The sequence below is a fragment of the Actinia tenebrosa genome, unplaced genomic scaffold (assembly GCF_029948245.1).
Source record: "Actinia tenebrosa isolate PJP-AT-01 unplaced genomic scaffold, QUT_ActTen_1.0 PGA_scaffold2__45_contigs__length_23673736, whole genome shotgun sequence".
NCBI lineage: Eukaryota > Metazoa > Cnidaria > Anthozoa > Actiniaria > Actiniidae > Actinia > Actinia tenebrosa.
This window is the reverse complement of record NW_028292579.1, coordinates 19,902,832-19,927,987: the sequence shown is the minus strand read 5'-3', so window position 1 is coordinate 19,927,987 and position 25,156 is coordinate 19,902,832. Positions and strand designations below refer to the sequence as shown.

The 25,156-nt window shown below is 38.1% G+C and overlaps 1 protein-coding gene across 1 annotated transcript; it reads left to right on the top strand.

Annotated features, from left to right (window-relative positions):
* Positions 1-67: 67 nt before the first annotated feature.
* LOC116290739 (conserved oligomeric Golgi complex subunit 4) lies at positions 68-21,432 on the top strand. The gene is made up of 30 exons (XM_089034298.1): positions 68-164; positions 651-733; positions 1,724-1,838; positions 2,171-2,221; positions 2,800-2,850; positions 2,997-3,072; positions 3,672-3,789; positions 4,572-4,647; positions 5,808-5,862; positions 6,261-6,362; positions 6,769-6,806; positions 7,938-8,006; positions 8,362-8,414; positions 8,821-8,917; positions 9,122-9,161; positions 9,947-10,005; positions 11,398-11,457; positions 11,941-12,035; positions 13,111-13,167; positions 13,824-13,892; positions 14,175-14,262; positions 14,420-14,482; positions 14,703-14,756; positions 15,291-15,344; positions 16,135-16,227; positions 17,269-17,352; positions 18,408-18,509; positions 18,750-18,878; positions 19,393-19,484; positions 20,021-21,432. The coding sequence occupies exons 1-30, from the start codon at positions 78-80 to the stop codon at positions 20,061-20,063; spliced, it is 2,253 nt and encodes a 750-aa protein (XP_088890424.1). The 5' UTR covers positions 68-77; the 3' UTR covers positions 20,064-21,432.
* Positions 21,433-25,156: the final 3,724 nt, after the last annotated feature.

Below are 25,156 nucleotides of genomic sequence, written 5' to 3'. Positions count from 1 at the left end.
TGGGCTCCCTGTGGAGTAATTGTAAACAAACTGATTATTGAGGTTGGGGTCCCTGTGGTAGAACATCAACATCCAAGATGGCGGCTGATAACGAGTTGGATGTCTTTAGCTTGACAAAAATAAGTGAGATCGAAGAGGCATATGGTCAGATTCATTTAAAAGAAGTAAGTTATTATACCTCATAGAGCTGTGAATGAAGTGTCTTCTTTATTATATGGCTTTGATTTTTCATTTATTATCGTTGCCTACGTGGAGCTCTATGACCGTCATGTGCCCCATTTATGTCTATGTATATACATTTAAATACAATTAAATACATTTAAATACACATATAATACGTCAACTTTAATTTAATTTAATGATGAAAAGAGCTTAGAAATTATAATAGAAATAATATTATTATTATTTAAGTATAAATTATACTTTCCTAGATTGGATTGAAATCAAAGGATATACAACTTTCCATTTTCATCTTAAAACACATGTTAACAATTGGTCATGGTGATGATAATGAGGACGAATGAGGATGATGATGACAAAGACATTGATCAATAATGATGCTATGATGCTAATGATGATATAGTTTTGTATTTATCACCACTATATGTCTCTGTGCCTACTTGCTAATAATTGTTTTTGTTTGTTTATAGCAACAGCTAAATAATGAACTTGATAGTATCCTTGAAGATCAAACCAGATTGGATGCAAAAATGAATACTTTACAGAATGTAGTGTAAGTAGATTGATATTGAACCAGAAGCACAAGCTTAAGTACAAGACATCTTAAATGCTCCAGTGAAAATCAGAAAACATTGATACAAGCAGAAGCATAACATTGACAGAAGCGAAAGCAGAAGGAACAGAAAATTTCTTTTTTCTTAACTTTCCACTTCTGATTTTGTTTTTGCTATATCTAAATTTCTTTTAATGTGTATTTTGGGTTGGGACTAGTTTTCCACTTTTTTTTCATATTTGGGGTTGGGTTTGGGTGTTACTATTTTATAGGGGACCCGACAGTCCTATTGTATTATCACTTGCCCTTGGGCGAATCACAAAATAAGTAAATAAATAAATTACTGCCAAATTTCAAATGAAATACCCATCTTAGAGCATTTGTGTCTGGTTGGTAAGGTAAAGATAAGATAAAGGCTAGGTGATGGAGAGACAGTGGTAAGATAACGGAAAGGTATCAGGTGTCCCCGATTAGTATGCTCACTTGTGGCAAGCTAATACTGTAGAAGGACACATTAATAAAGTGATTGATTGATTGATTGATTGAGGTAACAGTAAGTGGTCAGCAAAGGCAGTTATCGACCACTTACCGTACAGTGCAGATTGTATGCTATTGCTGTTTAAGTTAGCCAATCAGACTTGGAAATTCTTGAATAACAATGAGCCTTCTGTTTACTTTCCTTGTGGCACTGTACCTTTATTGATCAACCTAGTACCATTTTTCTTTTCACGCATGCATTAACCCATTCATTCAGGCACTTTTTCATGACTATAGACCAAATTCAAAACCCACACCGATGTGAGGCTTAAGTTGTGAACAAAGGGATCTGGCGTGACTCAAAGTAATCTGGTGTGATTCAAAAGTCACAATCACGCCAGATTCCTTTGTTCACAACTTAATCCTCACATCGGTGCGAGTTTTAAATTTGGTCTATGATTTGATTTTTTTTCTCGCATTTAGTTAGCCATCTATTAATTTATTATTTTGTAGTTCAAGCCTTGGGTTAGTAATGAGAGATGCCAACCATCTGTATTCAATGATATCACACACATCAAACCTGGCTGAGAAAGTCAGCAGTAAAGTGAGGCTCCTTGATCTTGTTAAGGTACATTATTCCTTTACATAAATAGGAATTCATGTATCATATACATATGCATATATGTAGTCATGGTGATGATGACAATGCTTGATGGTGATCATAGAGGATAGTGGTATTGATGGTGGTGATAATGGTGTAATGATGATAATGATGATGGTGATGCTAATGGTGATGATGATGATGGTGGTGATGATGATGGTGGAGTTGATGGTGGTGATGATGTTGATGATGACAATGGGAATGATACTGATGAAGATGATGTTGATGATTATTTTCACAACTAAGTCAATTTTGATAATATTATTATTTTTAATATTCATAAAATATTTGAATAACAGAATAGAGTCCAAGAAACAATGAAACAAGTGGATGACATTCTTGATCTTAAGGTACATTAACACAGGAAAAATATGCAGCCATTACATGCCTGAAGAAATTAGGTTTAACTAGTATAGACTAGTACATCGATAGCAATGATGCTGTATTGTGTAGCTCCAGAAATTATCCATACCTCCCCCCCTAGGGGTAGGGGGAGGTCTTTAGAAATATTCCACCGTGGGGGGTATGGATAATTTCTTGAACTTCACATTTGATCTATTTTATCAAAGAGACTTAAGAATCAAAGTGATTTACACTATAATAATATATATATTATCAAACTCATGAATAATTCATGAGGAAAACACAACAAAAATCACTACCGTGAAGAGTGTTGTAAATCTGATACAAAACTGTGTTCATTTGCATAAACTTTAAGTTGCATTTTCTTGGCCAAATTCCCTTTAATTTTGAAAATTTTAGTGAAACACAAAGGAACTAATAGCCGTTTGATAAGTCATATACAGTATGAGTGGCCGTAATGTATCAGATATACAATCACTCGGCTACGCCTCGTGGTTGTATATCTGATACAACACGGCCACTCATACTGTATATATTACTTAAATCAATGTTAATTTTGTAACAGGCATGTGTAAATGGTGTACAAAATGCCTTGGATACTGAAAATTATGAACAGGTAAGGAATGTGTTTGTGACTGTTTTCTTTGCTACCTCATGACAGGTTGACCATCGGTTCGTCAACCAACATATGGCAGCTATGAAATAACGTTGCATGCCAAGAATACTAAAGTAAATGCAAGACTGTATTTATTTTTGACACAGGCTGCTGCACACATTCACAGATATCTAAGCCTTGATGAGAACATTCTAAGGCAACTTATTGGAGACAGCAAAGAGGGTAAATATTACAACATAGGCACAATATTTCGCGTAATGTTTTCTCTTTTCAGACTAGCTGCAATTTTATTAAGAATATTAAGATCCTCTTGAGAATAAGATTCACTTGGCTAGTTACACCTCGTGCAGCTTTTTCTCTTCTATTTTGCTTACTGCAATGTGAACTCAGTAGTTGAGAGTTGCCTGTTACAATTAGGTTTTTCACTGCTGCCAGAAAGACTACATTTTGAACAACATGAATTCAAAACAGCTGCTTCCAACTAATACTGAAAAATACCTTCTGCTTGTTTCCATAACTAGATACAGGGGCCTAGTGAGGTCTCGGTCATAGAGGGAAGGGCAATGTTTTCCAGCCATTACATAGTTGTAAACCTTTCTTCTTTAGAGTTCGCTGCCACTTCAACAGGTTCGATTAAACTTTTTTTGGGGAGACAGTCTCCCCACTCACCCCCTGGTTATGCCACTGACTGCATGCTAAGCATTCTCCCTCCCCCTCCCCCTCCCCCAATACTACTAGGTATTATTACCATAAGCCATTAGGAACCCAGCTGCATGAGCATGTACAGTATCAATATTTGTGTCTTTCTATTCTGCCGACAGTTTCAGACTTGAGTGGAGCATTTGTGCTTTTACACGAAGCAGAAATAAAGTTGAAGCAAGTTGTCAATGAGAAGTTTGATGCAGCCATCAAAATTGGTGACAGGAATGCTGTAGAAAGGTATGGTTGAATGTTCAGGTTTGCTTGATTCACAAAATATTGATTGATTAACTGTGCTGACATTATTTACATAATATGGATAAGCTTGGTTAAGTGACATGCAACATGCAACAGGCAGCATGCAACATGCAACAGGCAGCATACAACATGCAACATGCAACAGGCAGCATACAACATGCAACAGGCAGCATACAACATGCAACAGGCAGCATACAACATGCAACAGGCAGCATACAACATGCAACAGGCAGCATACAACATGCAACATGTAACAAGCAGCATGCAACATGCAACAGGCAGCATACAACATGCAACAGCCAGCATACAACATGCAACATGCAACAGGCAGCATTTGACATACAACATGCAACAGGCAGAATGCAACATGCAACAGGCAGCATACAACATGCAGCATACAACAGGCAGCAAACAACATGCAACAGGCAGCATACAACATGCAACAGGCAGCATGCAACATGCATCAGGCGGCATACAACATGCAACAGGCAGGATACAACATGCAACAGGCAGCATACAACATGCAACATGCAACAGGCAGCATACAACATGCAACAGGCAGCATACAACATGCAACAGGCAGCATACATCATGCAACAGGCAGCATACAACATCCAACAGGCAGCATACAACATGCAACATACAACAGGCAGCATGCGACATTCAACAAAACCTTTGTAAACCTTTTTAGAAATAGCTGTATACTAGGCCACTTCTAAGCATCCATGACTCAAATGAAACCTCTCTTATCGTTTTTTCCCAAGGTTTTTCAAAATCTTCCCACTCCTTGGTCAACATCAAATTGGATTAGAAAAATATGCAAAATATTTGAGTGCAAAGGTATGAAAAAAACCTTCAAATATTATTGATAACATAAAACAACCTCTGGGCTGACAGGGCTGTAGCCACCAGTATGGTTGGGAATGGAGCACTTTTTATCATCAGCAGTGGCGGATCCAGGATTTTTCAAAGGGAGGTTTTGTTTCTTAATTCTCTTTTGTTTAGTCAATGTTTGATAAAAAAATTGGCTCTAATCACCTAATTTACTATCTAGTAACAGAACGTAAAGGTAAATTAAACATTATAACAGCAAATATCTATCATTTCGTGTTCAACATTATCTTTGATTTATACAAGACATATTTCTATTACCTAAAAGGTCAAACCTTCAAGGGGGGTTCCATGGACCCCTTCCACCCCCCTGGATCCGCCACTGATCAGAACCTTTATCCCCCTTGTAAAAAATTACATTATGTCAAATAGATATAACTGCTGGAACACAGTCAAAATGGTGGCTATGACCCGGTATAATCAAAGATATAACTCACAGATTGAACCCTAAAACAACCTCTTAGCTTATCTAAGTCAGGACATGGCTAACTCACAGATCAAACCCTAAAACAAGCTCTGGGATGATCTAAGTCAGGGCATGGCTAACTCACAGATTAAACCCTGAAACAACCTCTGGGCTGATCTAAGTCAGGGCATGGCTAACAAACAGATTGAACCCTGAAACAACCTTTGGACTGATCTAAGTCAGGGCATGGCTAACTCAAAGATTGAACCCTGTAACAACCTCTGGGCTGATCTAAGTCAGGGCACGGGTAACTCAAAGATTGAACCCTGAAACAACATCTGGGCTGATCTAAGTCGGGGCAGGGCTAACTCAAAGTTTAAATGCTGAAACAACCTCTGGGCTGATCTAAGGCAGGGCATGGCTAACTCACAGATCAAATTGTAATTTATCTTGGTAAGCTTTACAGGGGGAGAAAAACAAGAAAACCCAGGGAAAAATCCTTGAATCAAGGGAGAGACGTAACAAACTCTACTCACATGTGTTGGGGCATCCAGGAATAGAACCAGATACCCCAGAGGTGAAAGGCGAGTGCACTACTGCTTCACCACCCCTGATTCCCTTATCATGAATACTGCTTCTAATGTCTCTCTGCTCATAGTTATGAGTAACATTGAACTCGTGACCTCATTGTTTGTTTGTTTAGATTGCATTGCTGTCTCAGAAAAACCTTGAACAAGCAGAAGAAACAAAAAGCTCAGGTAAACAATCCATAGAAGTTAATCGTACAAATAAATAAATGATAAACAATAAAAAAAGCCTTTTTATAGTTATATATTAAGTTTATAGTGGGTGAACAAATTTAGTATGAAAACTGGTTTCCATACTGTGGCCTACCTACTTTCACTCACACTTGGCACATTCTGCCACTGCATTTTATATCTATGCGTACAACTTCGCAAGTCTCAACTCGCATGCATTTTTTTACAGAGAGGGGGGGGACCAGAGAACCTGGAGAAAAACCCTCGTGGTAAGGGAGAGAACAGCACATCAAACAAACTCAAAATAACCCATTGCATTACATTTGCATTGATTTAGTAGCATCGTTACGAATTATATTTTTGAAGTAGTTTTGATATTAATTTATATTTTCTTACAGATCGCCATGGAAATGTAGTGTTTGCCAATAGTTTAACCATGCTTTTTGAGAATATTGCACGTATTGTGGAAGAACATCAGCCTTTTGTTGAAAAATTTTATGGTAAGATTTTTCATCCGTAAATACATCCATCACTCTGCTTTTCCTTCCTTCCTTCCTTTTTTCCTTTTTACCTTGTTTCCATTTGGTTTTTCTCCCCTTTTCTCTAAAACCCTTCTTCATCCCCTCCATACAATATCTGTTCTGACCACTGGGCTGTAGGAAAAAATTTGGTTTGTGACAGGGAGCCTGCTTGTTAGTAGACCAAATGAATCACTAATTACTCACTTGAATCTGTCGTCTATCCATATTATATTGATTGTTATGTTACGTAAGCCTCCGATAAATAAACATTAATTTATGGTCTTTTTACCGCCATTTCCCTCGATAAAATTCGCCTCTTTGTTATTGATGAGCTCATTGAAACAGGGAGCCCAGTTTACTGTTTTCTGTGACTTATCCTTTCCAGGTCCTGGGAGAATGGGTACTTTACTTTTAGAATTACAGGTACGTACATGTACGTTATACGTTAAACACTACTAAGTTTGAAGATCTAAAGTTGTTCTTTTCTTTCATTGCTTCTTTGTAGTACAGGCGGAATCGTCGTCACGATGAAGTAGAGCACATGCAGTAAAACCATGAAATAAAAACAAAGTTGATACTGACAAATAGTAGCCATTTTAATAGCGACGAATAGTTGCTATCACTCAACCAGAACATTTATTAAACAAAAGACACAAATGGTCTCTTGTGTATTTGTCTTTGTATGATGAATGTTCTGGTTGAGTGATAGCAGATATTAGTTACTAAATAACTATGTATTTGTCAGTATCGACTTGGTTTTTACTGCATGCGCTCTAGTTGCAGGCTTTTGCATAACATTCCATAAGCATAACGCAAGTGCCCTTGAAAAATCTTTGTGTTTTACCAATATCATTGAATTTTGTCGCAACAGCATATCGTACGATTCCGCGCGTGCTAGCTATTCATTCTCGTACCCAGACCCTTCTCACCAAAAAATCGAAGGCTCTGGTAACACACAAACCGGAAGACCCAGATTCTAGTTCTTCAGATGTGCGCATGCTCTCCTTTTTTTGACTTCCGATATAAATTCAAACCGTTTTTTTTCTCTTCAAATAAATAACAATCAAGCTTATTTATTCATTTGTTTATGGAACAGTTTATTTGTCTATGATTAACATTCCAAAAAATAAGCAATTTGACACTATTCAAAACAGTATTCAAAACTCAACCATTGACTGTAAAATTAGCGAACCGGAAACAGATTATTATGCAACAAATTTAAACTAATAAGATTAACGGTCGATTTGTGTGTTACCAGAGCCTTTGATTTTCATTAGAAAGCTGAGAAGGCTTTCGGTACGAGAATGGCTATTCATTTAATACGTTACTTTGGCCGTAATGTTTTCCCATTTCGATCAGACCACGTGTAATTCACTTGAGATTAAGGATTCTTTGTTCATATTCACGTGTGTTGTCATGCGCAGCCATAAAGAAATGATACTCTAGGAATTGACACGTGGTCTGAAATGGGCAACATCACGCCCAAGGTAAAGAGGTCTATAGAGACGGGCTGCGAATAGCCCTACGTACTGACTGTCTTCATATTCATTTTAGACTGAGTGCGACAAGCAGTCAACACAAATACTTGACATGTTTGAGAAACATCGAGGAGTCAGAGAAAAGGTACTGTATTGATGAAACCATCCATCTCCATCCATTCATCCATCTCCATCCAATCATCCATCCGTCCATCCATCCATCCACCCATCCACCCATCCACCCATCCACCCATCCACCCATCCACCCATCCACCCATCCACCCATCCATCCCATCCACCCATCCACCCAACCATCCATCCGTCCATCCATCCATCCATCCCATCCATCCATCCATCCATCCATCCATCCCATCCATCCATCCATCCATCCATCCATCCATCCATCCATCCATCCCATCTATCCATGCATCCATGCTTCCCATCACATCCATTCGATTCGTCATTTGTTTATTCATCCATTGTTTGTTGAATATTTTCAGTTGAAGTCTGTAGAGAGAAACATTGGGGTGAAAAGCTCTTCTACAACTGAAAGGTAAGTACCTTAAAGAACCTTTAGTCCCCTGATATTTGTAAACGTGTGTTAAAAGTGGCGAGAAATTCGCGCATCTATGCGAGCAACACTGTTGCAAGTTGGAATGCAAATGTTGATCGTAATACGAGCAAACGTTGCATTGCTAATAGTCCCTTTCACAGTTCCCTGCGCCATCTTGAAAGCTAGAATTTTTCGAAATAAACGATTTATCTATTTATCTAGTGCTGTAGATTGTATTGTAAAAAGTAAGAGTTCCACTTCTCGTAAAAAAACGCGATTTAGATATGATATAGAAAAAAATAAAACTTGCTAAAAATGGCAAAGAAAAAAAAAAAGAATTCGAACAGTTGGTTGTACGTATTAGCACTTTTGAAAAAAAAAATTATCAGATTTTCTTTTTTTACAGATACGATCCTCGAGACCTGGATATTTTGCTTGGAGAAATAGTACTTATGAATTCTCGAACAGAATTGTATTTGCACTTCCTGGAAAATAAAATTATGGTATGTTGCCTTTCTGTCTATGTCACGTGATGGATATGACGTAATGTATGGTTGACCAATCAGAGTCAAGATTGATTTTTCCTTTTTTCTTCCTTCCTTCCTTCCTTCATTCCTTCGTTTGTCCTTTCTGTACATCGTGTTGCCACTAAACGTTTTCATATTTCTCTATTCATATTTCATTTTGTCATCACTAAACCCATTTAGGGGGACAAAGAAGGTATCTCAGAAGACGATGCATTACCAGGTGATTATGTCATAATCATTTTTTGTGCTTATTAGATTTAGACTAGGTCCTGTGTTATAGGAAGAGAGAGCCTGGAGCAGAGCGAGAGAGTTTCGTATCGTGTGGAAGCTTGTTGTTGTTCAAAATTTGTTGTTCAAGAGGAAGCAAATCACTCGTATCGTTTTCGTTCCAACAATCATTGTCGTATGCCGATAATATTATTAACCCCTTTTGGAATTTTAACCACTTCAAATAAAACTTATTTGACTGAGATAATAACACACGTAAGTGGCGCGGATGTTATTCGCGCGTTTCTAAATGGATTCACATGTCATCTGCTTCGCTTTATCCAATCACAACGCTTATTTATAGCAACTAGCAATTAACGATAATGACTAACGAATAAGGATTTCATGCTTGTCCAGGTTAGATAAAATAGACTCAAAACTTAAATTCCGACCTTGGAATAACTCAAAGGTGGTTAAGGGGTCGGAGTGCACTCGCCTCTCACCTTTGGGCCGGCTGGCAGAGTATTCTTTTAATTTCCTCCGATCTTGAAGAAAGGAGACTCTGCCAGCAAGGTAGGGTCTTGAGATCGATTCCAGGACTTGGCATCAACTGTGAGTAGAGCTTGTTATGTCCCTTCCTTGAATCGAGGTTTTTTTTTTCTCCGGGTTCTCCGGATTTTCTCCTCACGTAAAACTAAAATCGATGTGTGAGTTCGCCGAGCCCTGATTTAGATCCCAAAGGTCTGTTGTTGTGGGGATGTTCCTTATTATTTATGTTGTCCAACTTATCTCTCTTAGATACCAAGGGTATACTTGATAAACTCATCACTAATAGTGGAGTCAACAGACGCATGCAGGTACGATGTAAATGAAGTAGCACGTGTTAAGGTGACTGGCTACTTTTTGCAAAAAAAAAAAAACTTTTTTGAAAACTATATTTTTTTAAAAGTGAAATTTAATGCTGATTCCAAATATGAAAAGAAAAATCGGGTGTCCCGAGCTTGTTTTTGGTATAATCAACATTTAATGGATGCCAAAAATTGCGCTACCGGAAGTGACCAGAAAAAAAATTAAGACTCATAAGATATTAGTTCTTTGTAGATTCTTTGATTGCACGAAAGGGGGCTAGTTAATCATTCTACAATATTTTTGACAAAAGGCAAAGAAATAAATTGATTTGTCATATTTCGCACATTGTGGGCTCAAATCGAACATTCAAAAGTAGCCAATCACCTTAAAGGTTTTTCTTTTATTACTTTTTTTCCTAGATGGTTATGAACCAAGTCAAATATTTAAAAGCAACTGCCATACTGCTATAGACCCGTTTCGAATTCCAAATTACCGCTGTGGTTCTTGATTACAGACTCATTTGCACAGGGTTAGCCTCGAGTTTGTGCAGAATATTCACGTGTTCCAGTCAAGGCCCGTCGAGTTTCAAAATTTAAGGGGACGCAATAGATGCCATCTTAAAAATATGTCCCCTGAAACAGTCCCACAATGCACTGCAATGGTATCTCCACCCAGTTTGTTCCAACCTCAGAATGGCTAATATATTCGATAATGGTTCCCTGTAGTGGGGCAAGTGAATGGACTTGACAAATACTCCAGTTTCTTGTTCTCTGTTGCTCAGGATTAGCCTCTATTTTGTGTGGAATATTGATGTGTTCCATTGAAGGTCCGTGGAATTTCAAAGTGTTTGTATTGTTGAAATCATATATTCTTTTCTTGACCATTGGTATTTGTGAATATTATGATGACACTGAAATGAGGCTAAACCTGAGTAAACGAGTCTGTAATCAAGGAACACAGCGGTAATTTGGGGACTCGAAAAAGTTATAGAGCTTTCAAGTTGTGGCGTATTTCCGGGTTTTAAATGCTCACAAAAATAAAGGGAAAAATGTTCTCAATGTTTTTAACCTCCACCTGAAACAATTAGAACTTTTGACCACAAACCCTGTCATGTTTAAAGTGGTACTGAATAGGAAAAACTTAATAGAAGTGTTTTTTCGTTTGGACCCGGAAGTAGTTTTCCCTTTAGATAAGACGTCACACTTAAAAACTCTATATTGAAACAAATATATGTAAAGATCAATGGAGTCCAATCTCGATTTACAATTTGTTAGCGAGTTTGGGGAAAGTCTATTTCTTCTGACTGTAGTCGCTCTCCAGGCAACGGACTTTGTAATGAATTACTCTAGTAAGCCTGGAAATAAAGCTTGATTGTTTTCAAACATGTTGAATCTTTACAGGAGTTGATTGGCTATTACATAAAGATGGAAGAATATTTTATGAAAGAGACAGCCATGAAGGTATTTCCTTCCTATTTTCTATTTCCTTGACTGTCCAATCTTATGAAATAACTGCTATAAATCTCGCGTTCTGATTGGTTGTGAGCGCGTGCTTTATAAGAGCACATAGCACGCGCGCGCACTTTCAATTGCGTCATTCCTATCCAAAATAACGGTTATTGTAATTTGTTTTTTATAAAAGAAATAAAAAAATTGCTTACTGTGCTGTGTGAAGTTATAAAGCACTTGGGGATTGGCAGAGCACTCGAGAAGTGTCTCCTAGTTCTCCTAACACTTCTCTCTAGTTCTGCCAAGCCACGCGTGCTTTATATCTGCACACAGCACGCGTGCGCGTTTTCTATTTCTTCAACAACAGTAAATTTTGACAACATAAGGGTGCTTCGACACTCAATTGGCTTCTACTCTGAATGAATGACCCTATTTCGATCCTAAACGAAGCCGTTATTCATTATAGTAATTTTTAATAACACGATCACTCTTTAGGCTGTTCGTATGGATTATTGCGAAGCAGACCAAAACGGGGCTGTGACGTCAAGTATGGTTGATGACGTGTTTTTCATCATCCAAAAATCCGTCAGGTAAGATAATAGAGCGGTTATCGTATGAGTAGAAAATTTTACGGCAAATTCGTAGCCAAACTGTAGCCATACCGTATTTTACTTTAGCCTTAACTGCCCTTTGTGTTTGGATGAATAAACTTTTCCCTTCGTTATAAGAAAGCAACCTCTTAATTTACAGTTGTTCCCAAGAGAATGGACAATCAAAATACATATATATGGCAAAAGACACAAATGATCATCTTTTATTACAGTGCGCTTTTCAATAGCATGCGCGGAATCGGCGTCGCGACGAAGTAGACGTCAATCAAGGCGTTTTCAGGACATTCCATATAGCATTTCACATGACGTCACAGCCGCCATATTCGTGTTCCTTTGACAATAACTTTGTAATTAGTTTCTTTTGTTAGTACACCAATATGGCTGTCATTTCTATTGCCAGTTAACTCTCCAGGGACTGAGTGAAAATGCTCTTGAACGTTTTATGCTTCCTGAAAATGTCATGGGGATTTCTTTTTGCTAAACGCCGATGCCGAGCAAATATGGTATTCATTTAAAAATCAGAACATGTGAATTGAGCGTTGTGTGCATAGAATATTGAATGTAGTTGTAGTGTGTCAAAATGCTTAGTATTCGAATTCTTTAAGAGATCGATTTTTTCGTAAATTTGGTGTTAATCATTCCCTCGTATATTTGGTAATATATTAATTTTAAAGACAAAGAAAATTGGGAGGTCACCGAATTCCTTTTAGAGGTATGATATTTTGAAGAAGTAGAACATGTATTTTCCTGATATTTTTCTCATCAAAACATTCGAATGACTGTCATCACGATGAGCGCGTTCACTAAACTCATACCTAGAAAAGCTGCGTGCGAGAAATACCCATGAACGTGCCTATAGTTGCTAATAGAGGTATAAATTACTGAAAAAAACCTCGTTCGGACTTGACACCCGCTGAATACCGATTGGCTGCAAGTGGCCGCCTTTTGATGGGGGTTTTATTGTAGGAGGGTCTGTCAAGTTACGTTAAATAAATCATTCGTCTCAATACCTAAGGAAACCATTGCTTACTTGTTTGTTATGGTTGTTTAACAGACGATCACTGTCCAGTACCTGTGTGGATGCAGTCTGCGCCATGTTGAACCATGCGGGGTACGTAAGATTGGTTTACAGTCTTTTACCGCAGGGTGACCATTTGTTGGCTTTGAAGGTTGGACAAAAAATCCTAACATTGGGATGAAATGAAGCACATACTTCCAATTCCAAAGGTGCTGTCTTTGCTCTAAAAATATCTGCAAATGGCTAGACCTCTGCCGTGGCTCGGCGGATAACCACGTAAAATGGTGGTCCCGTCGTTGGCAACTGTCATGTGTCAGACAACCTCTCTAAATAAAGTTGATTGAGTGTTTGTTTTTACATTACATTAAACTCACAAACACAGCAGTGAGAATGTGGTTCCCGCAATGTTTTCATTGTTACCCACTGATCGAGAAAACAGTTGCGCCATGGAAATATAAGCACATAATGGACTTAATAGACCTCTTTACCTTGGACGTAATGTTTTTTCATTTCAAACCACGTGGCATTCTCTTGAGAATAAGATTCTTTGTTTGAATTGTATCCATATTCATGTGTCTTCTCATACTCAACCGTTAAGAGAATGACACGTGGTCTGAGATGGGTAAAAACTGAATATACTCGAGGTAAAGAGCTCCATCGGGGTGTGGTCAGTATACCCTTGTTTTGGAAGCAAAATAAAGAAACCATGACCTCTCTCTCACTTTCTTTCTTTTCCTTTTCACTAAAAGAGCATTTCTTTCTTCTGATTACCGTGATGTCTTGAACACGAAAATCAAATCTGGTTTTCCAACTGGAAGGTAAGCTCGTTGTTATTGCATTCTGGACGACCAAGGTGCGTGGAACTGCCAAAAAATACTTAAAATAGACCGTTTTCTAGCTGTGTTGGTCACGCAATTATGGCTGTGATAAAAAGAAATTTGTTAATTAATAAAAATAAAAAAATTGTAACAATCTTTTTTTTAAATATTAAATTAGATTTAAATATTAAATTTAAATATTGAATAAAATTTATTAAATATTAAAATGTTTATTTATTATTAGTATTTTGTTACTTTTGTTGTTGTTGGTTTTTGTTACAGCATTGATCTATCAGGTGTATTCCAAGGAAAAATACAAGTTGGTCTGTCGTCAACTGCTGAAAGCGATGCCGCGAGGAAGGCTTTTCTGGTAACAATAGCTCTACGCTTTTTATCTTACTTTTACACAAGATTATCTTGGCTGATCAAAAATTTCTAAAAATACCCCCCTCCCCCCTCCTCTCTCTCTCTCTCTCTCTCTTTCTCTCACATACACCATCGATGTATTGAATATTTTTTGTCTTTAGGTGACGCTTAACAATCTCGAGGTCAGCAGCGAGAACATACAGAAACTAAAGAAAGATCTCGAGGTAAACAGCGTGTACCACTAGTTTTTAATGCATTTAAGCCTACGATTTTTCAATCTAAATTTTATTTTTGGATGAACATCATCCTAAGTTCAAGTCGGCTGACACTTCACTGGTTAAACTTGTCGCAAGAAGACTGGCATGCCAGTAGAGGAATCGTAAAGGGAAGGGAGGACCTGGGTCGGAAAATATTGACAACTTTAGTAACTGTATTGTTTTATAGATTGAGTGCGAGAGAAATCCTAACCTTGGCGATGCTGCTAAGCTCAAGTTAGAGGTAAGAAAGTTTTTTCCTAAACAAACTACTTTTCATTTAGTTGAATGGCTTGTGAGTCTTTCATGAAATAGGGAATGTTGAGCTTTTGACGAAAAAACAGCCGTTGCATTGACAACCAAGTTTTTCGAGAAACACTACCGCATCTATCGGGAAAACTGGAGAAAGCGGGAAATGTTGACTTCCGGTAAATGGTGCACTTGTTCATCGGAAAAACTGAAAAAAAGCGGGAAAATGTTGACTTCCGCTAATTGGTGCACGCGTTCATCGGAAAAACTGAAAAAGCGGGAAAATGTTGATTTCCGCTAATTGGTGCACGCGTTCATCGGAAAAACTGAAAAAAGCGGGAAAATGTTGACTTCCGCTAAATGGTAAATGCGCTCATATTGAGAACTGAAAAAAGTTGGAAATATATCCACCTTGTAGAGCAACTTACCTTTTGTTTTAACACCATATTTGAGACTATTGAATTATAGTTAAATAATTAATCGAAACATATTTAAACTTTTTTTTTTTTTAATTTTTTTATTTCTTCAGAGTTGTTTGTCTGACCTTTTCTCGACTTCAGAGATCTTTAAGGAACTTTTGCAGGTATTTAATATTTTGGTTTGGCTGGTTGAGATGACAAAAGGCCGAATCTTTCGTCAAAGTCAACCAAAATGGAGGCTATGACGCCACATGAACCCCAAGAATAGTGTGGTGTAAGGGAGGTCTTGAAATCCATAGGAATCTCACTTGGCTAACACCCATATGTCATACTTCTTCTCGTTTAACTGAGCTCTGTTCATCTTTGACATTCAGCTTGGGCGTAGTGTTTTTTCTTCGGTCCAGACCTCGTGTCACTGTCAGCATTTGAGTGGTATTCTTATGACACTACGTCCACACGAATCCGGATAATTTTGAAAACGAAAATCTTTGCCGAATGGCCTTGAAAACGCAACTTTTGCAAAACAGATACTTGTTTACGGGCGAAAACAGTTCGAAAACGCTACGAGTGGACGAGAATATTTTGAACGTTTTTCTCTCTCTGTGGATTTGCTTTTAAAACGCAACTTTTCGAAAACGGATACGTGTGGACAAGCGAAAATACTGTCGATACTTTTTTGAACGGGATGAAAAAAAATCCGTTTTTAGAAAGTATCCGGATATGTAGAAGGGGCCTAAATTTGAAAAATAAGTTATTTACCGGCCTAAAGTGCGGATAAAGAAAATATGTACCCTCGTGTTGAAAATGGACCTCGGTCTAACTGCCTCAGTCGGTATATTCAAGTGACCTCGGGCACTGTTTTTCCCTAACCGGACCGACGTTAGGCTGGTAAATTATGTATATATATATATATATATATTCCACGTGGAAATTACTTGTCTAATACTTTTCTAGGGTGGTGTATATCAACTGTGCAACAGTGCTATCTTACCGAGACTCAAGCCTATTATCGATGGCTTTACGTCTATCAACCACAACATCACGGAGGTGAATAATAAACCGATTGTCCCACTATAAAAACGATATTATATTTATTTTATTTATATTTACTCCAAGAAACTGAAGCTAACGAATAGACCTCCTCGGCTCTGACGTAATGTTGTCCCATTTCAGACCACGTGTCATTCCCTAGAGTATCATTTCTTTAAGGTTTGCGCTCGGTTGCACATGACAAGACACATGAATATGGATACAACTCAAACAAAGAACATTATTCTCAATGGAATGACACGATGCTCTTAAGGTGACTGCCTACTTTTGAACGTTCGATTTGAGCCCACGATGTGCGCGCGCTCAAAAACCGCTGAAAAATCTACAAGATTTTATTGAAGAACCATACGCGTTTTGAGCTTCAACAGGGCAAAACCCTCAAATTTTGCATGGGACTCTATTTTTTAATAGCTCATTCGAAAAAAACTCCTAAAAATCTAGGTTATATAAACATTTTAGGAAATGTCTAAATCAGTAACACATCAAAAAATAGAATTTTGAGCACCGAAACTACAAAATATGACAAACCAATGTACCTCTTTGTCTTTTTGTCGAAAATATCCATGTATTATTGTAGAATGATTGACTAGCCTTCATTCGTGCAATCATATAGTCTGCAAATAACTATTATCGTATGAATCTTAATTTTTTTCTAATCACTTAAGGTGGCGCAGATTTTACTCCAAAAGCTCGTGCGTAGGCTTCCATTAAATGCTGATTATCTTGAAAACGAGCTAGGGACACCCTATTTTTCTTTCCAGATTTGGAATCAGCATTAAATTTCAATTCGGAAGATCGAAGTTTTAAAAAAAGTTTAAATCAATTTCCAAAAGTAGGCAGTCACCTTAAATGGGTCAACATTACGCTCGAACAGAGTAGGTCTATTACGGTCAAATCTGATGGATCTTCTTTTGTGTCTTTCTCTGTCTGCCCGTGCGTTTGTATTTTCGTCTTTTGGTTGGTGCTGTGTTTGTGAATTTGTTGACTTGTTATAATATCTGCTCGTTAGAGGTTTTCTTTATATTTTTTCGTTCACAGGAAGAATTTGCGTACTTCGAAGTAAACGACCCTTTCGTACAAAATTTCATTACAAATCTCGACGCGGTCCTATCTTCATTCAAGGCAAGTCAATAAAAGCCTCTCTTCCAGTTGATCTGAAATAGTGACGTATGAATGACGTTACTGCAAAAACTGAGGTGTCTTAAAGGCTGCGAAAAAATTGGCCAGCGAAAATTAAACACAAGTCAGCCATTGCATCAGAAATAGAAACCTCATTAGTTATTGTGCCGCTGTTATCAAACCCTTATTAGCGACGTTATTTCCTTTTCATTTGGAACAGATGATAAGATTCAATGCCTTATATATCATCTATAAAGAATACTAGTAAACTACAATGCATTGCACCCCTATATTATTGTTTACTTTGTTCGTCTACATCGTTCTCGAAGCTCTTCCATGCACTGGAGAAACAAACGTTCTATAAATTCGCTATGCCAAAGTCTCCAGAGTTTCCCATTTCCCAGAGTTTCCTTCCTTTCATTCGACAGAATGTAGGTTGAATTTTTCAGAGAGATTCTCTTTAAGACATTATGACTTTTCGTTCGTCCAACTGTTAGACATCACAACTTTCGAAATCTACTTTAGATTCGTTGCAAAACCATGGAAAGCATAAAATGGCTACGCATCATTAGAGAGTTTTAGATTGACTTTTTTTTCTCCCCGCAAACGGCTAACGTGACCACGTTTTCATAGTTTTCCTGTATTTTACTTCTCACCAAGTGCAAATACTCTTTCGTTTTTCTACTATTTGGACCTTTTTTGCGATTCTTTTTCAGTAATTTAAAAGATTTTTTTACTGGTCAACTGACGTTTCTCGTTTGCCGTGAACATAAATCTAAAACTTTCTACTATTTTTTGATTACCTTAAAACGTCTAGCAGGATTTTCAAACTTCACCTACAAAACCGCCATTTTACCTGGCAGAGAAAATGGCCGATTGTTTTGAATCCTGCGCGCAACGCATCGTAGTTGATTAGGATTCTTTAAACCTCAGTAATTGAGTCTTATTGCATGAAAAGTTGCAATGTGCTTTAATGTTGTATGCAACGCTGCGCGACGTATGAATGATATATGATATCCTACTTAAAAGTATTGTATTCAGTATGTATCTATGTATAGGGTCCCTTGACAGCAAGTAACTACGACTCTTTGGTCAGTTTTGTCACAACTGATATCACTACACAACTGGAGAAAGTCGTCATTAAGGCCAACTTCAATCGGGTAAGTCGTTTGTTTTAAGCATCAATAAAGCAGCGATGGATCGACGGTGAATTCCAGGCACCGCGGAGCTAGGGAAACAGAGGGGCTTATAGCCCCCCACCCCCCTTCACAATACTTTTGCCACCATTTTTATTTACTCGCTTATTCTCTATTTGATATGAAATTTAGTATTCTGAAGAGATTTCTGAAATCTCTGTGGCGAGAGAGTGGCATCATCTATTCTTGTTCTTATTTCAATAGTTAGGGGCTCTTCAGTTCGACAAAGAGCTACGATCTCTTGTCGGATATTTAACAGCCATAACCCAGTGGACCATTAGGGACAAGTTTGCTCGACTCACTCAAGTTTCAACGTTACTCAACCTCGAGAAAGTAAGCGTAAATTACTCAAAGTAAGGCTCAGGTTAAACGTCAAGCTTCACATGAGTCGAACCTAATAGAAACAATGGATAACAGTGAAATTCGACGTTTAACCTTAGTCTAATTATCAATTGAGTGTGAATGGGGTCACTAATCCATACTGTTAGCACCACAGGGCTCACATATTGTCCATGAAAGCAAACGCGGCCAGTAAGGAATTTCATTATAATGCAAAAATGAATCGGGGCTTTAAGGGAAAGACATTTTAGTACAAACATTAGAAACCTTCTACATACAAAAATTGTATCAAGCTTTATCATTACGTAAGAGATTTAAACACAATTTTTTTCTTAACCTTCAACAAAAGAGCTTATCCTCAACACTATTAACAGTTTTTCGAAGCCATAGCAAATGAGCCAGCGATTTTACCCCCAACCGCTGACTCGTTTTTCACCCCAGTCTGTCCGATGCCGCTTTGCGATGATGAAAACGGATGTGACGTCACATGAAGACCATTTGTTTTTAGGTTAGTGAAATTATGGACTACTGGGGTGCAAACTCAGGGCCTTTGACGTGGCGTCTAACACCAGCGGAAGTCAGACAAGTACTAGGACTCAGGTTTGTTAGTTTGTTTTATGTACTGTGCAAGCTCCTTGCCAAAGGCATGCAAGCACGTGCTACTACTATAACCGGGGTCACTTAGACAGAGAGAACCAATCAAATTGTAGAATAAAAACAGTACATTCCAACTTTGGGAAGTGCCCAATTAAAAAGCAACATAAAACAATAGCCTTTCAATATATCTTTTTGTTACCACGAGAAAATGACGATGGCTATATATCTAGTTACACGTAACATCAGGGTTAAATTACAATTCTCGTGCAGTCTAGGTTTCTGATTGGCATTACTACCCAAAGTTGGAATACATTGTTTTCATTCTACATTTTTATTGCTCTTGACTAACTGGTCCAAGTAGCCCCGGTTACAAAAGTTGCACTGTAAATACCTCCTCCCCATCGCCGCCTCACCCCACCCCAAACCTATCTAGCTGAGGAAGTAAGGTACTTTCTGGCCTCTTCATTAACACGTCAGTTCAGCTTTTTAAAATTAAAGAAAGGTACGTAATACTGATTCTGTTAAATTTCTCTCCCCAGGATTGATTTTCGCAGCGAGGACATCAATCGATTAAAACTTTAGTGGGAAGAAAGTAACAAATATAAGAAAATGTTACTTAGAAAAAAAAACAAAAAAACAGGTGTTTTTGAAAAAAACTGGAATCGTAGAATGTGAAACTGATGTCACTTAAAGTTTAATAGAAGCTTATCATATCATCAAATATACATACATACAAACTTTATTTCAATTGGGTAGACAAATTCAGTACAAAATTAATTAATTGCTTTCCAATTTGGCCCATAAACGTGATGGGTAGCTGAATTATTTCTATTGTAAATCAGATTAGACCAGATTCAATTCACCTTTTCGGCGCTAGCCCTCACGTGGTATAAATTGTGTTGGATTGTGTTACGGTCACCAAGAAGTTCGGACATTGTTCTCGGATTTCCGTGCAAATGTACTGACTTTAAATGAACTATTTACTTGGTTTGTTTAGCTAGTTCTCTAAATACAAGTAAAATATCGTTTTTCTTACTTGATTGAAGCTTTTCTTATTGCTGTTAAGAGAGCGAACTAAAGAAATCTAATTAAACTTTCTCTTTAAACTCAGTGAATTTGTATGGGAATCCGAGAACGATGACCAAGTTTTTTGGTGACCGTAACACAATCCAACAAAGTATTTACGACGTGACGGCTATCGCCGAAAAGGTGAATTGATCCTGCCTCCAGTCATTGTTGCCACTACGTGATGGTGCAAAACCTCTGTAGATCAGTCTTTCCCGAATAACCGCTAAACAATGGCTCCATGGAAGTAATTAATACTAACCAATGGTTTTTTTGCTAAAAATATTTGAAACTTATTGGCCTTTCCGAGGTTGCGCGAAAAACTGGTAACGAGAAGGACGCGCGCTGAATCTCAGGGCTGTTTTAGGGGACGTCATTTTTCTTTTTCGGAAAAAAAAAATCACGAGAAGCTGATTGTTGTCATGTTCACTTTGGTTTTCGGTCTGTTTTTCAAGATCGTTTGCTATGCTTTGGGCTATATTTTAAAAAAATGGCGTCCGAAAAAAGCACCATGATTCAGCACGCGTCCTACTCGTTACCAGTTTCCCGCGCAACCTCGGAAAGAGAGAAAGAAGAGGGAAAGAGCGTGCTTCGTGATCGTAAGACTCCGAAGCATCGCAGGGCCGTAGCCACCGGTACGGTTGGTCCGGTTTCAACCGGACCAACTTTCGGGGAAAAAAATATAAGAAAAATAATTTTAAAAAATATAAGAAAAACTGAAAACCATCGAAAACCGGACCAATCAGAAATTTGTGGCTACGGCCCTACATCGCGGCATTCGAAGGAAGACCGTAAAGCACACTCCTTACCCACGGTTCCAGTAAATAAGTATCTTGTTATATACCAAGTGAACCCAAAGGAGGCATTATTAAATTTACAAAACTTTTCTGGGGCAATGAATAATCCTGTATAAAACATCGTTGTCTTACTTAGGATTTAAAGAAAGGTTCTAGCAAAACAAATCTCATAGTAATCAGTGTTTCAATTTCCATGTGATGGCAGATAAACTGAAATGCCTTTTTTGACGCCATGTCATTAACATATTGGGAGTATAAACCTTGATATTTCCAAGATGCATCACTCAAACCATATAAAAATATTTTACTATTCAACTTTTGACTTCACTTAGAATCAATGCTGAAAATTTTGAATTAGGTGTCATAGACACTTTAAGGTCCTTCCATGCCCTAATACCCACTTGTCGCACAAAATATAAAATGAATTGAGAAGATTTTTACATACTGTTACCTCTTGCAGTCTGTCATGAATGCCCTAATACCACTTGTCGCACAAAACACAAAACGAATTAAGAAGTTTTTTACATATCGTTCCCTCTTTCAATTTCTGGTTCAGACCTTGTGCAGCACTTAATTTCGAGTATAAATGCACAGCAAACGCATTTCCCTTGAAGATCTTCATATTTTCTTCGAACTTTTTTCCGGATGTTTGTTGAAAACACTCATCGATAACTCTATCGTATGGAAACATGTAGAATGCAAGTTGATCGAGCACACATACATTGTATTGAGTTGAATTTTTTGAATGCAAGATGCTTGTAATAAGCAGTGGACCATTTGCTCCCCACCTATATTGATTGTAGTTTTTAGCAAAATGTTCCAAACTTTTGTTCAAAAATGGATGGTCTTTTTCAAAATACATAAAGGCCCCATTCATATTTCTTCCATTTCGTTCGTATGCAACAACATTGATAGGCAACTCTCTAATGGAGCGTACTAATATAACGTCGGTATCCATGTACACGCCACCCATTTTGTAGAGTATGAGCATGCGCAGAAGATCTGTCTCGTGACTGTACCAGTATTTACCATCCTTCACCTCATAATACTTTCCAGTCATAAGACTTTGTGCAGGAGTGCCATTGACCATCTTTGTTAAGTTGTACCTTCGGACCTCAATGTCATAGCCAGATTCCTTTAGAACACCAAATGTTCTATGCGGTAAGGTGTTGCTATGTACGATGACCTTTGCAAATGGATGGTGATAAAAGATCGACTCGATGCAACGCCAGTGTCGCCAGTTCAACCTCGATGAGACCGACTCTTTTCCATGAAATAGATTAATAACTTGTGTGCCCTTGGTGGTGAATATCAAATGAAACAAATCCTGCTTATTTCCGTCAGGAGGAATGGAATGTGGAAAAGGAATGACTCCAAATTTGAGAGCTGCTTCATGCAATGCATTCTTTTGACGAATGACATTCCACGATGTGGCTCTTAACCTCTTCAGAAGACTTGAAGACGGAGGTGGATGAGGATCGTCCCAATCAAAGTTATGCAGCCACACTTTGGCCTCATCAATGGACATTTTATACAAATCAATCATGTGGAACAACTCATGGAATCCTTGAGTTCTTGGGGAGCTTTCACTCTTTGTACCACCTCCACCTGGCATGTTGGGAGAATTGACGAATATGACGGGTGTTCCCATGGCAACACATGGCAATGCGCTGTGGATGCGTTGTGTTACAACCAGCTTTGCTTTGGAGTATTTTTCAATCACATCATAAGCTGCTTTAAATCTTGAGAACTTGTTAAGCCGAGCAGCTCCATTCATGTTATGCTCCAATAGAATACCTTTCTGTTGAATTTCCAATGGCAAAAGCTTCCTAACTTCATCGTTTACATCTGCCAAATAAATAATCTCATTTCGTTTGGCATCTTTGGTCGGGTTCTGCATCAGTAGCGTTAAACAACCGGAGAAAAACGATTCAACACCTTGTTGTCTTAGGAACTCAAGAGAAGTAGTATCGCGATATCCAATAGGCGATTTTCTCCGTAGATATTCTATATTTTTCGATATCATAGGCTTGATCGCATTTCCTATGTGCATTGATAACATGATAGGATCGATGTTTTCTGGTGTTGGCCACTGTGTGAAAGGAGAACCCCACCACGCGTTGAAAAAGGAAGTGGCATTCCTCCCTGCTTTCGAACGATGAAGTTGGTCTCTTTCTAGAAATTCATTTATAAAAGGAACGAATTGCAATCCTGGAAATCCCTGGATTTCATCCCCTAGATTTGCGTTGCGAGCAACACGAACTCGGCTGTCGTAAGATAAAGTGCCGAAGCTATCTTTAATTTTGGAAGAATTCGATATTGAAAGATATCTGTTTTCCAAATGGATGATTTTGGGACAAAGCTCGAAATGTTTCCTGCATGCAGTCGAAACAATCTCTCGAAACTTGAAATTCATTGGCCAGGTTTTCTCGTTGTTAACGTCTTTTGCATACTTATCCAAAAATACTTGACCTATTGCTCTGATGAACGAGTGTTCCTTAGGATAGTTGAAAATTCCTAAGATGTTGTGATGATTTGCATCAGATGAGACGGCAATCCATGGTTCTTTAATACTAAAATGACGGTAGTGTTTTCTCCATGCTTACTCTTGGATCAACGTAGGTACCGCCTTTTCGCCAGATCAGGGCAAGTAAAACTACTTGCTGCAAGTGATCCTCAAAGCTTGCTCCTTCGAGCACTTTATTTAAAGGATGCTTGTTAAACCAGGTTTCAAAGATGGTATTTTCAACCAAATCACTAATGACCAGGAATGAAGCTGTAGTGTTATCGGGTTGAAGATCAGCGAAGATTTTCACACAACTAAAGGTGCCACAGTGCAACTGTACTGGTCTGCCTGGGAAGCTCTCGTGCCAAGTATGGACGTTTTGAAGCACATCTTTGGGCAATGCTCTGTTATAAACCCATGATGAAGTTATATGTTGCTCAATCACCATAGATGGTTGAGCAACACCATGATAAGTTCGACCAATACCTATTCCAGCTCTAGCGCGTTGATGGAGACAATGTACCATATTCAGAGAGAGAGCACTCGAGAAATAATGAAAACCGATTGTGGACAGACAGAAGAAAAAACAAAATGCTAGCAATCCTTTTGAATGAAACGCGCACTTCATAAAAAGATTGTGGGATGTTTTGTAGTAAAGCAACAATCCTGTTAGGAAAACAACAAACCCGATTACTAAGAGGAAATGCATTGGTATGGAAAAGTACAGCATGTTGAGGATTATGGCAAAGATTCTCTTGAACAAATTCAATAGAGCGTGATGTAAGGGACTGATTGCTTGAAGGATCTGGATAGAAGCCATATTGTAGGTTAAGTAGCTGCCAGCTGATGCTAGTATGTCCCCATAAGAGGTGAACTGTATCTTGTTGGTTATAAGTAGCTTGATAATTGCAATGGGAAGGAGAAACCAGAGGCCATACAATGATAAGGCGTAATATTGTTGTAAAGAACTCTTCGAGAATCTGCTTAAATTCTTGATATAAATGTTGCGTATGGGAAAAGCGAAGCTGGAAACAAGTGCAGCTAGGATCCCCCAGATATTGAACGAGCTGTCTACCGCTACGAACAAGCACGTTCCTGCAGACATCACCAGGAGTGAAAGTAGAACAGAACAGCTTAGATTTTCATACTTCCGGGGTTTTAGAAAGAACAGAAGTACAAAAGTAAAAACTGGTTCACACGCTTTGATCATCTGTGTAGTGCTGGAGTTGATTGCAGCATATGATGCGTTAGTGGCGAGGTTTCCAACCATATGTGCAAATGATGCCATCAGAACAACACCAGATTGG

Bases quoted from the DNA above. Each gene is read 5' to 3' on its own strand.
- LOC116290739 (XM_089034298.1), top strand. From the start codon at position 78: ATGGCGGCTGATAACGAGTTGGATGTCTTTAGCTTGACAAAAATAAGT. The intron at 6,363-6,768 runs GTAAGATTTTTC...TATCCTTTCCAG, and splicing joins TTTTGTTGAAAAATTTTATG to GTCCTGGGAGAATGGGTACT. The intron at 12,036-13,110 runs GTAAGATAATAG...GTTGTTTAACAG, and splicing joins ATCATCCAAAAATCCGTCAG to ACGATCACTGTCCAGTACCT.